General features: G+C 41.5%; 1 protein-coding gene across 1 annotated transcript in view; it reads right to left on the reverse strand.

The window, feature by feature from the left end:
- The window catches only part of Prpf18 (pre-mRNA processing factor 18), a 32,728-nt gene extending 19,046 nt beyond the window's left edge, over positions 1-13,682 (reverse strand). Inside the window, exons 1-4 of the mRNA XM_028764869.1 lie at positions 13,515-13,682; positions 10,344-10,421; positions 7,787-7,891; positions 3,776-3,889 (exon numbers count right to left, since the gene is read on the reverse strand). Coding sequence (XP_028620702.1) covers positions 3,776-3,889; positions 7,787-7,891; positions 10,344-10,421; positions 13,515-13,580 — 363 coding nt within the window. The 5' untranslated portion in view covers positions 13,581-13,682. The remainder of the gene's footprint in view (positions 1-3,775; positions 3,890-7,786; positions 7,892-10,343; positions 10,422-13,514) is intronic.
- Between the last annotated feature and the right edge of the window lie 5,578 nt (positions 13,683-19,260).

Here is a 19,260-nt window from a genome sequence, read left to right on the forward strand (position 1 = left end):
TACATGAACTCGTCTCAACCTTCTCCTCCTAAATCCACATCAAAAAGTACACATCATGTTAAGGGCTTATCAAAACTAGGGAACAAAACAAATCATTATACCAACACTAGCATCACTTGAAAGATAATCCCTATAAACATGGTTAAAAGAATGTATGCACAGCTGGGCGGTGGTGGCACACGCCTTTAATCCCAGCACTTGGGAGGCAGAGGCAGGCAGATTTCTGAGTTCCAGGCTAGCCTGGTCTACAGAGTGAGTTCCAGGACAGCCAGGGCTACACAGAGAAACCCTGTCTTGAAAAACCAAAAAAAAAAAAAATGTATGCACACAGTCCAGTCTACTGCTAAGAAAAAGAAAATAGACATGTTACAAATCTAAAAATCCTCAACAATACCATAAAATGTTCTAATAACAAAGCTTAGTGAATGTGACCAGGTCTCATTAGAGGTCCCCAATCCACTGTCCCAGGTCACATACATGTCTAACCTCATTTCACTTGCTCTGAACTCCCTTAGGTCAATGAAAAAGACCTGGTGTCTCTTTAAGCCAGGCTCTGAACTTTGTTTCTACCAAAGTAGCAAGTTCTACATTCAGTGGATCTCCCGGCTTGAATATTTAATTAAGAAGAAGGGAACAGGCCCCCTTAGCACCAGCTGTGAGGCAAAGAACCAGGAGCAGGCTGGGGATGCTGAGCAGAGGAGCCAGGGAGCAGGGCTGGGATGCTGAGCAGAGGAGCCAGGGAGCAGGGCTGGGATGCTGAGCAGAGGAGCCAGGGAGCAGGGCTGGGATGCTGAGCAGAGGAGCCAGGGAGCAGGGCTGGGAAGAGCTGGGGATTCCGTGTGGAAGACCCAAGGAGCAGACTGGGAGATGTTATGCGGCAGGGCTTGAGAGCAAAGGTAGACTTGGTTCAGACCTATGCTGCGTGGGAGTTCTTGAGCAACTTACCTTTAGGCCTTGACTGCCTCATCTGTAAAATAGGATTCACTCCACCCACTAGGTACGTAGAGTTGTTACAAGAAGTCACTGTTGGTTTATTTTACATATACTGTGTGCTGGGGCTGTTCTCAAACTCTAGCAAAGTTCCTTTCTGAGCTAGGAAGGGCAGTGTGCACCCTCAACGCTCACTGCAGGACCAGCGGCATCCGAGCATCCTCTCATCAACACACGAGAAATACTCCACTCACACACTGTTAATTTAGCAAACACTGATGACGTGTTCTATGTAATGCACAGGACCAGGTTCCCAACCGTTAGCACATTTCATTCTCAAGACACGCCAGTGAGCAGAAGGTCCCACCATCTCTAGTTTACAAACGAGGACTGGAGTAGATTAAAAGACTTGCCACTGGTCATGCAGCTCACGATTAACATCCAGGAATAGAATCCAGACCCTTTAGACCTATGCTCTTTCCTCAGAACCTTTATACGTGTCTAGGCCACAAATAAAAAAAACAAAACATCCCTGACCCCAGGATAGGATAAATACACCCAAAACTCTGCCATTAGTGAAATACAGTAAATGTATCCACAGAGGTTAATTATGGGGACACAGAGAAGGAAACAACTAATTCTTTCTGATGGGGACTGTGATTAGGTTAAAAAAAAAAAAGGTAATTTTTGTATTGTGTCTAGAAGAATAAAGACAGTATTTTCAGGCATTTTAGAGAGACACTGCAAGTACATCATTATAGACAAAGAAGACCGCAAATATCCCAGGAACTTGGTACCACAGGGCTGGACTGGCACTGCTGAGATTCAATGCAGAAAGTGGTCTGAAAACAAGGAAAGCAGACAGGAAGCACTAACTAGCAAACAGAGCACATGGAGCAAGACCCCTAGCCAGCCCCCAGCTCTTCCCACCACTCCAACTGAGACAGAAAGCCAGTGAGTAAAGGTAGGACCAAGCCAAGGGGACACTCCTCATAGGCAACCATTTCCCTTGGATTGAAATCACCTAAGACCTTAGGCAAAGGACTGCCTGGCTTAGACCAATCAAATGATAGAACTGAGTTTGTCTGGTGCCATTAAAGTCTCGAATAAGCAAGAAGACTTGACTGATATTAATAAACTGCTTCACGGCACCGAGCTTTGAGAAGGTCTGTTACACACCCACAGAAAATCATATACATCTTTCAGTACTTAACAGAGTAAACTGATAAAAAACAAAACAAACAAACAACAACAACAAAAAACAAACTAATGAAGCCACAGAAGAGCTGAATGAATACTACCCTGACACTGTAGAACCAAGCAACCAAAGCAAAATCACACACCTTTCAAGTGGTCATGGAATAGACCAGATGCTGAGCACTAACACATAACCAGAGCCTCCCCTGTAAAATCTATAACTGTTAACTTCTAGAAGAAAACACAAAACATCTCTTCAAGTCCTTGGCATATGCAAAGAATTCTCAAGCAGAACACAAAACCAAACAACCATTAAGAAAATTAAATTAAAATAAATAAAGAAAGAATCTGTCAATTGGGACTTCATCAAAATTTAAAACTTCTGCTCAGCAACACTCCATTAAGAAAATAAGTAATGCACAGGCAAGGAACAAATGAGTCAAAAACCCTACCTGAGGTCCTCACAAAGGGCTTATCTGCAGCACACATAAGGAACTTCTAACTCACTAATAAAAAACAAACAAACCAATTAAAAGATGAACACAGGGCTTTCGTAAGCCTGTGATGGTTGCTCTCTCCTGTGGGACTTACGGAGACAGATCTCTGGGGTTAGCTTTGATTCCCGGGACTGGGTTAACTGAGGCTGCACATCTGCATCAAGTGTGTGTGTGTGTGTGGGGGGTCCCATCCCATGGCCTGTGGTCTCAGATGCAACGAAGAGGAGAAAGAGCCGAACATCAGCACAGACCCTTCTGTTCCTGTGTGTGTCATGTGACCGACGACCCCCTGCCTTCCCTGCTCTAGGGAGTGTATCCCTTCAAAATGTCACCAAAATAAACCATTAATCTTAGCAGTTTTAGTGAGGTCCCTTGTCACAGCAATGAAACAGTACAGACACTGAACAAATGAGAGTATGATAAGATGTTCATTCATCTTCACATCAGGGACAGGAATAAAATCATGAAGTTTTTACACATGCAAGAAAGAGAATGATTTAAATCTCAAAGTCTAACAATACCACAGGCTGACCTTTAGAAATGCCCAGCACTTATAAAGCACGTACTTACTCCTTTCATTCAGTAACACTGAATATTTCCCTGAGAAAACATATTTACTTAGGAGAGTGGGGGGACTAGATACCCACTCCCTGAAATACTGCTTACGAGTGTTCATGATAGCAGTGGCCCAAACCGAGAAACACGCTGCAGTATGTTCATACAACCAAATTAACTGAGAAATGACAAGGAGACCACCCACAACAGCATGGATGGGACCTGAAGAAATGTCATGCTGACCAGATGGAACTGTGTCTACCCACGTGAAACATAAAATACTAACACCAAAACAGGAAGGAAAACTTAATTCACAGTGTCTTCAGTCAGAAAGGTAGCTGCCTGGGAACAGAGAAGGGACACGGGACTGAGTAACGACAATATTCTTTATCCTTAGACAAGTGCTAATACACTCACGTGTTATTTATCAAAATAGACAAATTATGCTAAGACACAGACTTCCCTCAAAAGCACACAAGACTAACTTCAGCAGCACTAAGTGATACTGTTTCACCTACAACAGTGCTGTCAGTCAAAACCCACACTGCCCAGCTTACGTGGGACTATCGTGTTTCAGGTTTGGTCTGACTTCTTACCTTATTAACTTCTGGTGTAAGAATCTCTATTTTTCTTAAACGTTGGAAAGCATCATAATCCGTTTCCCCAAACAGTCTAATTGGTTCTCCTCTTTCTCTCAGTCTCCTGATGACCTAGGAAGAGAAACAAACACTGGCGAAACTTCAAAGGAAAAAAACCTAAAGAAACATCTCAAAACAATCTGCATATTTATCTTACACTAAAACCTAGGCTTAATAAATCTAACTTAATTACCTACATAGGTGTTTCTAAATTAAATATAAAATTCTTCAAACTTTTAAAAAGGTTGTACTTTGGTGGGCAGTGAACCATGAAGTGTGTGTAGAAGTTGGAGAAAGACACACAGGAGCTGGTTCTCTCCTACTGTCTAGGTCCCAGGGATTCAACTCGGGCTGAGGCTTTGTAGCAAGGCCATCCTCCACTGAGTCACTACGACAGCACCAAGATCCTTCAGGTCAATTTTAACAACCATCTATCTCTGTTATAGTAGATACACTTGTGAACAGATACATTTGTAAATGAAAGGGAAACACCAATACTATTTTTACACAAATATCTCATAAACTATTTTTTTCTGAATAATTCCTATTCAAATGACACATGAATCTGAAATGCAAATCTAAAGCAAGCCTTTAATGTAAACCATAGCATAGACACACATACACACACTGTCAGAACATAAGGGACACACTGTTTGCCCTCATTTCATAATCATGACCACTCAGGCCTTTTCTTTAAGCCTATGTTAACACACACATTAGTGACCAAACACCATTTTGAAATAAAAAAAAAAAAAAAAAGTGGACAATCGTGTTTGTTCTTCCAGGATTTCATACAACAATAATGCTATGTTATGGCAACACTTTAACATTCTAGAACTAACAGCTTAGGTCCTCTGGAAACCTGTTCAGGCAGGGGAATCAATCTGCACAGTAGGTCACACAGGAAACTGCATGACCAGGGGGAGGAGTGGGCGCTGCAGCACTACTGTCACAAACTCAGACTCAGATAAGAAAAGGCCTTGGGATTACAATGGCTACACGAAGGGCTTTTAAAGCCTGGGGACTATTTCAGTTCCCGACTTCAGTTAATGACTACACCGGGTTTTGTTTTGTAATTAGTCTGTACTATGTATTTTCTACACTTCGAGTACATCTTTCATTTAAAAATGAGAAACAAAATATGTAATCAAGAAAATAAAGGTTTGCTGGACAGTGGTGGCACACGCCTTTGATCTCAGCACTTGGGAGGCAGAGGCAGGTAGATTTCTGAGTTCGAGACCACCCTGGCCTAACAGAGTTCCAGGACAGCCAGAGCTACACAGAGAAACCCTGTCTCAAAAAAAAAAGAAGAACAATAACAACAACAACAACAAAATAAAGGTTTATCCAAGTTAAATAAATAAGTCAATAGATAAATAGATAAATAAATCCATAAATACCAGGTCATAGCTGCAAGAGCCAGCCGACACTGCTGGGCAGGCGTCCATCTATGTGGTATCCACCCAAAGCATGACTCACAGAGCTGACATATATAACACCTGCCTGTGCACTCATCTTTGAGAAGTAAAAACAAAAACAAAACAAAGCCAATCTTCTGATCTCATCGTCTTTACGTTTAATCCTATCCACAATTAAACATGCTAAAAACAACAGATAGATTTATGAGGCATGGCAAGAATATAAGACTACTGAGTCAATCACTAAAATTTTAAAAAACAGAAAACATCTGAACATCTGAGCTTATTACTTTAAAACAGTTCTTCCAACTAGAGACTACTACCAAGTAACTATAAATTGAGTAATACTTATGGCATCTATTTAAATAGGAAATTAACATCTAGGCCAGGTAGTGGTGGTGCACGCCTTTAATCCCAGCACTTGGGAGGCAAAGGCAGGCGGATTTCTGAGTTCGAGGCCAGCCTGGGCTACAGAGTGAGTTCCAGGACAGACAGGGCTACACAGAGAAACCCTGTCTCGAAAAACAAAAAAGAAAAGAAAAGAAATTACCATCTATAATGCCTAAAGGCAAGGCAATAAACTGTCCTCAAAATAGGCAAGAGTTCTTCTATTACTCTCATTTGTTAACTAAAGGAATATAGGGAAAGAGATAGATAGATAGATAGATAGATAGATAGATGGATGGATGGATAGATAGATAGATAGATAGACACACACATATATACATATATAGATGTATACACATACATATTCATATTTAAATTGCTCATATCATATGAACATGTTAATTTGTTAAATAAATTAATAGCTGAAGTAGACCAGGCTGTGAGTAGACACTACAGATCAGACTATAAACTAGTATAACATGTAAATGTGTACAATGCTATTTGATAACATGTATTTTAAACAGATCCTTAAAACATACAAAGTCAGGGCTGCAGAGATGGCTCAGTGGTTAAAAGCACTGGTTGCTCTTCCAGAGGACCCTGGTTCGATTCCCAGAACCCACATGGTGCCTCATAACCATCTGTAAGGAATTCAATGTCTTTTTCTGACCTCTACAGGCACCAGGCATACACATCAGCACACATATATACATGTAGGCAAAATACTCACACACATAAAGGATAGTTTAAAAAACAAAAAAGTATATATACTTTTAATTTTATATATACATATACACACACACACACACACACACACACACACACACACAGAGAGAGAGAGAGAGAGAGAGACATACAAGGTGTCCTACAAACCATGCTTCTAGAACTTTTCCAAGGGACATAAACACAATTAGCCATGCAATAATGTCTCACAAGGGTTTAATACTACCATTCACAAGGAAACACTGAAGCAATCTAAAGACAATGAAAAAAGAACAGTTTAAAAGCATGGCAGAAAAAACTCAGGACCTAGGAAGAGGAGGCAGGAAGATAAAGAATAAGAGGCATGCCGGGCGGTGGTGGCGCACGCCTTTAATCCCAGTACTTGGGAGGCAGAGGCAGGCGGATTTCTGAGTTTGAGAGTTCGAGGCTAGCCTGGTCTACAGAGTGAGTTCCAGGACAGCCAGGGCTACTCGGAGAAACCCTGTCTCGAAAAACCAAAAAAAAAAAAAGAATAAGAGGCATGCTACAATACATAGCAAATTTCAGTTCAGCCTGGGCTACACAAAACTCTGTCTCAAAAGAACAAAAACAAAACAAGAAAGCAAAAAAAAAACAATAAAGGTGCAAATATATGATGAGAAACTATACAGACATTAAAAACTATGTCTCACTCAAGAAAAAGAGGGGAAACTATACAGATCTCTGTGTTTTAATCTGGAAAAAAAATGGATCAGAAAATAAGAGATGTAGACAGCAAACCAGTACTATTTAAAACAATTTAGACAATAACTTTATAATTATTTAGAGTGTGTAAGTTTATATGTGTTTATTGTTTAAACTTTATAATACAGTCATTACAAAAGAAAGGCTACTGAGTGGTAGAGAAAGCTTAACAATGGGAAGGCATTTGCTGCACAAGCCTGGTGACCTGGGTTTGATGTCTGAAACCCATGGAAAGGTAGAAGGTGAAAACTGCATTACACAGCACTGTCATCCTACCTCCACATGTGTCCTGACACATGTGCCCAAACAGGCATCATGCATTCACACAATAATGTCAAATATGTCGGGGAGGGGGGGTGTTATAGGTACATTTTCCCTGCATGTAGGTCTGGTGCCCAAAGAGGCCAGAAGAGGGCACTGGATCCCCTGAAACTGGAGTTACAGGCAGCTGGGAGCCACCAGCACATGTGTGCTGGGAATCCAACTCCAGGCCTCTTGAAAAGCAGCCACTGTTCAAAAGCTTTAGCTCCTGGTTTTTGTTGCTATTGTTATTGTTTTTGGAAGTAAGAATACTATCAAAGGAAACAGAGATTTAGAAGTTCATGGGGAAAAAAGTCTGACCACATAAGATTTTTAAGTCAAATCATCTCATTTTGGAAACTTATGTGAAGTCCAGTGTAAATTTTTCTTTCTGACTACAAAATAAACAGAACCTTACCTCTTGCCTAGAAAGAGTCATAGGAAGCTTTTCCTCTGCTAGTTCAAGTTCCAGCACTGGATTTGATGATGTTAGTGGCTTCTGGTCATCCTCTTTTGGCTGTATCTATATTAATAGGCCGAAGAAATAAAATTCAAACTTACCAACATATATTTCTATTCACCATCTAATCACCTTAGCCAGCGCATACAAGAATGTTCCTGCTGAAGGATAAGCACCTGTCCCTGAGCAAAGGCTTCAGAGTAACTGTGCATGCTTCTGAGAGCTGAGCAGACATCCATTCAGGAGCATGACACATGGAGAGCATGCACACGGCAGAGCGCATTCTTGCTATAAAGAGTTGCATAACTACAATGTTTCCAAAATAAGGAAACTCTGTAGTGCTTAAATATGAACTTAACTTCTTCCCAGACACTAAAACAGCCCACTTTCTCTCTTAATCAATTTGCCTCTGTGAGAAAACTGTCTTCAAGGGCTATCCAACAGTTGTTCACCTCTACAGAGACTAAAGAACTGATTCCCGTTTTGCTTCTTCAGACACAGTATTCCAACCTTGAATAAACCACTACGAGGCATGTAGAAGAATGCTCAGAGCTGTGCACGACTGGACTACAAAATAAGCTGTGAACCTTGAAGAGCAGGAATGAAGGCTGACTGCCCCCGGGGAGTGTGGACTCTCACTCATGACCCTGCATGGGAAAATGCCTTCAGCTCGCTCTTCAGATCTGGGCAGGAGTCAGTCACAGACTGAGAAAACTGAGTCCAGCACTTTAAAAGCCTCAAAGTGTAGTCAGGAAATATACTGACGTATGGTACCCATCCACCCACACGGTAAGTTTAAAGTTCAAAAGTAGAAATAGATTCAAAGAAACAGAAAGAACTGCTTAAAGAAACTACTGTCCCATTAAGAAAATTTGCACGGTAAAAATTATACAATTCATGATTCTATAGTTTATGGTTAAAGATAAAATGAAATAGAGATAAAAACCTAATGTTTTGAATACTTATACAGGTAAAACCAGCACCAAGCTTTAAAAATGGGGGCTAGCTCCTACAAAGGAGTAAAAGCAACCATACTATACAGTCACTACTCCAAGGAGGGAAAGTTGTTAAAGAGCAACAAAAGACAGGTACTTCGTCCATCTGAGTTCTGATGTACTTTTACATCACATAATGTATACATACATAGACAGCTGACAGCTCTGGGACAAAGATCTAAGGCATTCTGTCAGTTGATTTGAAGACTGTGGCACTATCTCCATAGAGACAGCACTGCTCACATCAACAAAAGGATCCACACGACATTAGATTACTTTCCTATCTTCTCAAAGGGTAGCAAAGGTTCATACTTAAAAAAGACTGAGTGAGCAGAGAGACAATACATGATAAAGGATTCTGACTCCAGGTCAAGCCTGGCCATGATGCTGGGCAGGCAAGACAGGAGAGCTCTTCTGTCTACATAGCTACTCAAGGTTATTTAGATAATAAAATGTCTTTTACTTTTCTAAACTAGAAGTAAGTGAAGTTAGTATCTTTAAAGAAACCTACTAAAATATAATGTTAAACTTTTAAGCATTTATCTTTAAAATATTCCTTCAATACTTGCCTTTTCCAACAGTAAAAAAATAAAGCCAAATGCACACACATTAGTAGTTACATTCTTCATGCTTTCCTCTAGAAACGCTTTGCCATACAAATTAATTTCCAGAACTTTCTCCAGTCCATGCACAGGAGTATTATCAAATGTATGATCCAGTATGTTTTGATGGAACCTGTTGGCTTCGAGCTGAGTATTAAACTATGTCTGCTTTGAAAACAACTGAAACAGCTTCTCCACCTTCTACACTTCCACCCCTCCCAAGCATCATCAACGAGGCATCGTAAAAGATCATTTCAGTCATGCATCTAAAGCACGTAAGTGAAGCCTTTCAGACAGCTCATGGATTTAAAAATTCTTCTAACCAACAGACTACACAAATGCTGCCCCATGATTAAAGCAAACAAAAGCATACAGAGGCTATGTCTCTATTTCAAGCAGGAGTACTAGGCCCAAAAGGAAATTATGGGCAATATTAACATAAAACTAACTTCTTAAAGTAGGCAGGAGGAAGCAGAGACAAGACCGCTTGCTGCTGAAACAATCAAGGCTGAATGACTAAAGTGTTTTGAGCTCTTTCAAAACACACTTTTAGAGGAGAGGTAGGTGAGAGAGTGGTAGGAGAGATGAAGATAAGGAATATCAGAACGGAGACTTAATTTAAAAAAAAAATTCAAGCTTTGATCTCAAGCCAATTCATGCTGTCCACAGAAAGCCAAACCATTCCAAGCCAAAAGTCATGCATGTACTTTCCTAAATTCAAGATCCATTGTTGTTTTTTTTTTTTAAAGCCAAATCAAAACCAAAAACTCATACCTCTCCAGAAGGCTTCTCACTTATAGGCTAATGTATAACATTGATAAATTGAACAGAGATCAATAATTTTGTTATTTAACAACAGCTGTAAAAAATTTAAACTCAGAAATATCTGATTTAACATAAAAGCTGGGACTTTCCTACCTTGTAGCCACATCTTTCAAAATACGCTTCCTCTTCTTTTTTGGCAAGTTCACTCCGCTTGAAGTACTTTTTATTTTCCTAGCAAAGACAAAACAGTGCATTACTAATGTGCCCTTGGCAGAAGTTTGTGCCTCATAGCTATCAAGCCCTCCTAGACACCTTTTAAAAACACTTCTCAGTTCTTCAAGAATTTAATGTTTTCAGTCCTGAAGATAATCCCACCAAGTCCCCATATGGCGGTCCCCCACTCCAGAGCAGACCTGTGTTCTGACATGTGATAAACCCAAGCGGTTTACTTGACTGAAGTAGGAGTTCTCACAGCAAAGAGAACATACCAACAGCATTTTCAAAATGTTTTTATTCAGTTTCCTAACAGCTAAGTTCAAAGATCATTCTTACAGACAGATTTACTCTGAACCACATAAAAACATCCTTTTGTTATTTTCTCCAAATTAAAACAGAAATTATGGCATATAGAGCCAGTTCTGGAAATCTCCTCAATGGGAGCACTACAAAGGAATGTGTGAGGTCTCATCATCTGGAATCTTAGAAATCTTAGCAATCCAATTCTGGGTTTTGTTACTTTATAACTCTTCCTTTGCATCAAATGAAAATCACATTCAAAATGTTTTTAAAATGTCCAGTATTTCATAAACGTGTGTAAGCTTGTAGAAGACAGCACCTTTACAATTTACTCAAATGTCTCCAACAGAAGAATGGCTGGCTCATGGGCCAAATGTCCACCTAATTTTAAGAAATTGCCCAACTGTTCTCCAACTGGATACACTGTCTTAATCTCCCAATGAGACACAGGGGAAAAAAAAACAATAACCATTAAAAACTCCCCATACTGAAGTTAGATACAACACTGTAGTCCCAGTAATTGGGAGGCTGAGGCAGCAATTCAAGCCAACCTGGATGATACAGCAAGACTACATAGCAAGAACTGAAAGAGAGGGGAAGGGTGGAAGCAGGGTGAGAAAAAAACAAACTGTCCTCTATCAAAATCAAAAGCCAGTGGTGATTTCATCATGGCTGAACCTAGCAATGCTAATCAGACAGTGGCTATGGGAAAGTCTACAGGACCAGAGGATCTACAGGACCAGAGGATCTACAGGACCAGAGGATATACAGGACCAGAGGATGTACAGGACCAGAGAATATACAGGGCCAGAGGATATACAGCTTTGGCAATACCACCTCCAGGTTAACCCTGGACACCATGGGGAACTTTTTTACTTTTTTTTTTTTTTTTCAGAAGATTCACCAACAGTTTCAAACTCTTCTATCAGTTACAGCCTGAGATGCTGCAGAAGATCGAAGGCAAGTTCATGGGCCAGTTGAGGGCATCCACTTGGGAGGAAATCTCAGGAATCAAAGAGGAAGGGGACCTAGATGCTTTCACGAACTGCTTAGAGAAAGCTATAGACGGTAAAAACCACAGGGAAGAACCATGGAGACTGGGGGGAATCCCAGAGTTTTCTACTTCCTGCAGCTCTGACCATTCAGCAGTGCCTTGTGCAGAACAGGAGGAGACCTAGCACCAACAGCTGGCTGAGGCCATCCTGACTGGGCCCACCAGCACCCAACAGGCTCTATACAGAGAGCAAAGGTATAGCTGGCTAATGTCATCCTGGCTGGGGCCACACAGGTCCAGGTCTACCAGCATCTTACAGGCTATACTGGGAGAGCAAGGGACTTGCTATCTGCACCAGACTGAGGAGATGGCTGGGATCCAGAGCAGAGGGCAGTCAAAAGTTGAGGCCTTCAGTCAGCATGCTGGGCCTGGGAGAGTGTTTCTGGGTACAGCTGAAATAGTGTAGGGTTCCAGCGCCTAAACAGTAAAAGGTCTCACCACTGCCACTGTGCTGCTAGCACATGAACAGACACACACACATACACACACATAACCATACCATAGATTCCTGGTGCAATCTTCCATCTGGAGGATTGTGGCCTTGGAAACTTTCTCTCCTGGAGTTTTAGCTAGCATCTCTGTTTCTCTCTCTGGTTCCTGACCATCCCCATACAAACTCTACATAGCTGTTTCCAATCTATACTGATTGTCTTGTCGTTGACAAGCCCAAGGATCCCCCCCCCCATGCTCTTCCCGTTCATAAATACACACAAATACACAGAGAGAGAGAGAGACACAGAGAGAGAGAGAGAGAGAGAGAGAGAGCGCTTTTATTCATCAAAAGGCACTATTAATGAAATAAATAGCCTAATCTGGAAGAAAATATCCAGAAAACATACATATCAAAAAAAGTGGTGGGATACATAAAGGAGTCTGGAGAATTAATAACTAATCTAATTTAAAGTCCAGAGAATTAAAGACTAACCTAATTTAAATTTGCAAGCAGTTTTCACACTTCACAAAAAAAAGTGAGTATCTAAAAAAACAACAAAAAAAAATCACACAGAAAGTACTTACAAATTATCAAGAAGATGAAAATTAGAACCATACAGATATCTCTCCACTGAAAAGCCAGACAACATAAACGGCGGGCAGGAGTGCAGCCTAGCCAACCTCTGACGCTGTTTATGGATGTATAACATGTTAGAGCTAGGTTTAAAAAGACTCAGTGGCATTTTCTACGACTCAAACATACGTGTACTCTGTAACCCAGGGGTTCCAAAGAGCTATGACAACAAAGCTTCTGGGGACTCAGAATCTGTTCAACAATTCAGAGAAACAGCTCAAATGAGTCAAGTGGACGTTGCTATTTTATCTCCTCGTGGAGACTGGTTTACACCGGTATTTGCATTTGTCAAAAAAAAAAACACTGAATAGTAAACAAGATCCACGCAGTCCTTCTCACACAAATTTTTACACACTTGCACACAAATAGAACAAACACTGAACTCTAGGGCGTGTGCCAGATCGCTTAGGGGCAAAGCTTACTAACTCTCCGCAACATGATTTGGGATACAGAATGACTAGTAAGTCGTTTTATCACTCTGCCTGCAGTTGATCCAGGTTAAGACAGCAAGCGCCGCCGAAGTGGGCCAGAATAGGATTCAAATCCACACTCTAGCCCTTACCACCGCTGCCAGCAACTTGCCTAGGATCTGTCAGCCCCGTCCCTGCCCCAACCCTCTCAGTGCCAACACCTTTCCAAGCATAGTAACAACATCCTCAAGCCCAAACTTCACGGCCACAGGACTCACCACCAGCAGGTTCCTGTCCTCCACCAGCTGCCGCTTCCGCAGAATCTCTGATTTCAGGATGTCCATGTCGCTCCCAGTGTCTAAGCTCCACTTTGACTCTCCAGCTCCTCCGCGGTAACCTCACAGGCCGGGGGAGGGGAAAGAAGACGAACCACCACAAGACGAGAGCCCAATTATCAGAAAACAACAAGTGCCGGAGCCGCTTCCGGCGGAAGTCAGGATGAACGAAAGAAAGGTAGGGAGCGCCCCTCGGTGCTAACGCTGGCAAAGCCGCTGAGTATTGTTGCCCCCTAGCGGTACCCTCCAGCTGCACACTTGTGATTTTAGTAGGCAGGTAGAAAAGAACAAAAGGCAGGCGTCCCTGAGGGTTTGTCTCTTTAAATGGTTATTCTGCCCGTTTAAACCAGCTTGTGTGTTCCTAAATCCTCCTTGTAGGACACCTAAATTGTATTAAAGCAAGAGCTTTACAAGTTTGCTTCATAGTTCCTCAATTTACTTGCTTGCCAAGAGAGCTAACATACTAGAGAATGAGAAATACATGAATAATACAAGTTTTAAAGTGGTGGTATTTAATAATTGCCTGTTCAACACCCTGTAACTTTATTGTGTTTTCTGGTTATGCATTCAGAAACGAAGATTTTCAATGATGATTAATTGGAGATTATAATCATTCTTTCTTATAACCTAGTCCAAGAAAAAATGTTGAAATTTTATTTTGATTTGTTTTTATTGTGATGTGGGCACTCACTGTGTTGCCTGGGCAGGTCTCAAACTCTTGATATCAAAGTAATCCTCCTGCCCCAACCTCAGAGTGTACCACCATACTTGGTAGAGTTTTGGTTTTGGTTGTTTTTTTTTTTTCCTAATCTTAGAGCCTCTTGATTCTATGCCATGAAAGTATTTTTATTTTTAGTTGTCATAATTCAACGATATTTTATATTACTTTTTTCTATCTTAAAAGAAATGAAATAACATTCAGTTCAAACTCGACTATAGGTAAGATGGTTTATCAAAATAAAAACTGAAAGGGTTACTCATTAGAAAGTTTTATACTGTGTGAGTGTGTGTGTGTGTCTATGTGTGTAATAGGATATTTCATCTAAAAGATATCTGGGGACCAGAAAGATGGCTGAAAAGCTAAAAGCAGTTGCTGATGATCTGAGTTCAATCCCTGGGAACCCACAAGGTAGAAGGAAAGAGCAGATTCTCAAAGTTGTCCTCTAACCACAACCACACCACAGCACACACACACACACACATTCACACATGCAAGTGAATAATAAGTAACTAAATGTGACAACTGTTTTAAAACTAAAAGATGTGTAACTCTTGTTCTTGGATGAGACATGCTGACATTCTTAAATGAATATTTGTTGCCAAGGTGAAACTATTTACCAGCATCCTTCTGGTTTAGGAACTAGAGATTATGAACCCCAAACATGAAGTGTTGGCATGGCTCCTAATAACACTGTGAGGGTTCACAGAGAACAAAGGCTTCCCTGGCCAGATGGAACACTCTCAGTGTAAACTCGGATGGGGCTAGCTCCTCTTCAATTCCCAACTTTGATTTCAATGTTTATGCAAACGTACATTAAATCATGATGAGGGCCTCAAATCAAAGACCCTCATCCTAGCACCTGAAAGTCAGTATTCTGTTAGTGCCCTTCAAATAAAGATGTAGAACTCTCAGCTCCTCCTGCACCATGCCTGCCTGGATGCTGCCATGCTCCTGCCTTGATGATAATGGACTGAACCTCTGAACCTATAAGCCAGTCCCAATTAAATGTTGTCCTTTATAAGACTTGCCTTGGTCATGGTGTCTGTTCACAACAGTAAAAACCTTAACTAAGACAACAAGAAAGTGAAGGGTTAAGAGAAGTAATATTTCAAAGTACTAATGATCATCCAGTGTCTGACACGACCTCTTCATTCCTTTAAATGCTATAGCCCAAACCCAGCCCCAAAGCACAGTTCCTACCCATGAAGAAGGAATCAGTGAGCTTGGGAAGCACAGGAATTGGCCCCCAAAAGCTGAGATAGTATTAGATTATATGATGATTTGCTGGTGTATATGGGTCACAGTATTCATAGAAGTTAAAAACGGCCATCTTCGCTTTCTCTTCCGGTCCCAGGTGCTGCGGAACCCTCGGGTTACCGTGCAGACATGGCCAAGTCCAAGAACCACACCACACACAACCAGTCCCGCAAATGGCACAGAAATGCCATCAAGAAACCCCAGTCACAAAGATACGAGTCTCTTAAGGGGGTTGACCCCAAGTTCTTGAGGAACATGTGCTTTGCCAAGAAGCACAACAAGAAAGGCCTGAAGAAGATGCAGGCCAACAATGCAAAGGCAGTGAGTGCACGCGCAGAGGCCACAAAGGGACCCAGCCGCAAACTCAGCCGCCTGGCTTTCATCGGTTGGGAAGCGGATTCGAAACTACGTGGCCAAGGGTCGTAGGCTCTGCCAACCAAAGCCCAAGGTTCAAACCAAGGCAGAGGCCAAAGCTCCAGCTAAGGCCCAGGCCAAAGCTCCAGCCCAGGCTCCCAAAGGTGCCCAGGCCCCTGTGAAGGCCCCATAGAAAAGGCTCCTGCCAACGTGAAGACAGATGGACTGCCATGACACACCTACCCACACACTATTTGCAGATGACCAGTGTCCTATGCTGTTTTTACAAATAAACTCGAGGAAAGAAAAAAAAACGGCCATCTTTGGAAAGATGAAGTAATATAAATCAGTACACCATTGATGAGATTATCCCTGTGGAGGAGCAATGCATCCTGAAAAATTATCTGTCAGTTCTGGAGACTGGAGGGTAATACCAAATGTTATCAGAATAACCTAAATTTATCTTGTTGTAATCCTAATGAATAAAATAGAACTTTTAAAAAGAAAGAGAAATAATCATACATAGTGGGTCTCAGTCTTTAGCCTCAGAAGAGCCTGTTGGTTGTTTTTAATGACAAAGCTGCTGGTTTCCACATCCTAGAATTTCCAAGTGAGGCAGCTACTGCTGCTCCATGGAGCACTTTGAGAATTAATGGTCTATTATTGCAGAATCTCACTGTAGGAAAGGGGTAAATCCGAAACACAGTCTGAGAGACAGAGGACAAGAGGAGGTCCGTGTCTATGTGTCTATGTATTTGCAACATTCTCATGGGTGTCATGTTATGGTGCCTATCTCTTCTCCAATGAGATCTCTGAAGTCTGATGGGTCAGGCCACATTTACATGGATGTTTTGTTAAATGTAACTCTGGGCACATACAAAATCCAATCCAGGTCAGAGACACTTCTCCCTTCCTTGGGAAACAAAAACTGGAATTGTATGTCTCTGCAAGACACAGGAAATAAACATCTGAATTTGAGAATGGTAGGTAGCCATTTCATTGGCAGGCTAAAACTAGACTGGTCAACTCCGACCCACAAGAGATTGTTGAAGAATTTTGTGAATCAGTGGCTTACTTATGGTTTTACGCTTTGCGCTGTTGGGTTTGTGACATTTGTATCTTTGAGGTGAGATGTCACTCAATAGCATGCCACATCTCTGACTAACCCTTACTTGTCCGTTATGTCAGTAGTTTGAAATCAATGATAGAGACTGGGCCTCCAGAAGAACAGAACCACCAGGGTATGTGTAGATATACCCATTTTTCTTCTAATTACAAGAAGGCTGTATCCCAATAAACCCCCTGTATTCGATGTTTTTCTTGTTTCTATAACCATCAATCTGACAAGAAGCAATTTATGAAAAATAGATTTTATTTTGCCTCACACTTTGAAGAGATACAGCCCACCATGGTGTGGAGAGCATACCAGCAAAAGCATGAAACAGCTGGTGACACAGTATCTGCAGTTAAAAAGTAAAGTTAGTGCCCTGCAGAGGATGGGTCTGATGCTAAGGTCCTGTTCCACAATCGATTCTTGATCTATCAATAAAGATGCTAGCGGCCAATGAGCTGGGAGGAATAGGTGGGGCTTCCAGGTCCCCACAGGCAAGCTAGCATACTCAGGGGAGACAGAAAAGGAGTGTTCTCCATGCTTCAGAGGAAGAAAAGCAAACCAGCCATGGTGTATAGACCTGGGACTGAAGGTGGCTGAGCAGGTTGAGAGGTGCTGAACTAAGAGTATTGGGAAGGACACGCTAGCCATGCGAGATTGGAGGTGCCCAACAGATGAGCCAATTAGACTTGTTGAAAACTAATTAAGTGTGTGTGTGTGTGTGTGTGTGTGTGTGTGTGTGTGTGTTTCATCCTCGGATCTAAGGGAACCTGGGTAAGCTGGTAGCATGGCTGTTCCAGAGCTTAGGTGAGGTAGCAAGAGCTACATGCCACAGTGCCGGGCTCATTTTCTCCTTGCATTCATTACCCTAGCCCATTGGGTGGCTCTGCCCATATCTTATACCTGTTCATTTAATCCTTTGTGGATGTACCCGGAGATGCATTTCCATGGTGATTTTGAATTCAATAAAGTAGACAATAAAGAGTAAGAATCGGGGGCTGGTGAGATGGCTCAGTGGCTAAGAGTACTGACTGCTCTTCCAGAGGTCCTGAGTTCAAATCCCAGCAACCACATGGTGGCTCACAACCATCTGTAATGATATCTAATACCCTCTTGTGGGGTGTCTGAAGACAGCTATAGTGTACTTACATATAATAAATAAAAAAAAAGAGAGAGTAAGAATCACAGTCATCAAGAATATCATAATTTGAAAATATATTCACTACACCTAACCTCACAAACATCTGCTTAGCACACTCACACACATACACACACACTCACACACATACATACACACACACACACACACACACACACACACAAAGTACGCTGTAGGAAACTGATTGCCGCCCAAAAGCTCAAGATAGTATCTGAGGAGAAGATCAAAATCCCAAGTATGACTTCTACTGTATGTGTATTGTTTTAACATTACTATAAAAAATGATTAAGTGTAACCACAGATGCTGCAAAAGGAGATTCATGTGGGAACTGATTTATAATTATGGCATCTTGAACGTCTCACTTGTATCTACAAGCTGAAAACTATGGAAGCTAGTGCTGTAATTCAGTCTGGAGTTGTGATAATTTGGGTGGAACAATAAAATGGTGTGCTGGTTAAGCCCTGAAGTCTCAAAACAAAAAAGACACTCTTGTGTCCAAGGGTGTAAGATGTTCATGAAGAGCCCACAGACATCGCTACAAATAATGTTTTATAGGCTTCTTGGTCATCTCGTAGGTCAGACACGTTGTATGTACACTCAATCTAACATTTTGTTGATGGTATTATATAAACTATCGATATGTCTCAAAAAATAAGGTGGAGAGTGAGAGAAAAATACCCGGCATTGGCCTCTAGTCTCTATACACAGGATGCCCTCTGACAGCATGTATGCAAAAATACGGCTATAATATTAATAATACAGGTTATTCCTTGACCTTGGACAACTTAAAAAACTAAAGTGTTAGTGCCCTGTAGGGGATGGGAGCTGATATTAAGTTCCTGTTCCCCAATTGGTTCTTTATCTATCAATAAAGATGATAGTGGCCAATGAGCTGGGAGGAATAGGTGGGACTTCCAGGTCCCCTCAGGCAAGCTAGCAAACGCAGGGGAAAGAGAGAAGGAAGGGCCCTTACTTAGTGGATCAGAAGCAACTCCTTTTCTATTTGTGACAAACAGAAATGTCCTGGCCATTGCTAACCATTGCCTAGGGAGCTAATCTCTCTGTAGTGGAGAACTATCAATACAA

The sequence above is a fragment of the Grammomys surdaster genome, unplaced genomic scaffold (assembly GCF_004785775.1).
Source record: "Grammomys surdaster isolate TR1022 unplaced genomic scaffold, NIH_TR_1.0 146, whole genome shotgun sequence".
NCBI classification, from domain to species: domain Eukaryota; kingdom Metazoa; phylum Chordata; class Mammalia; order Rodentia; family Muridae; genus Grammomys; species Grammomys surdaster.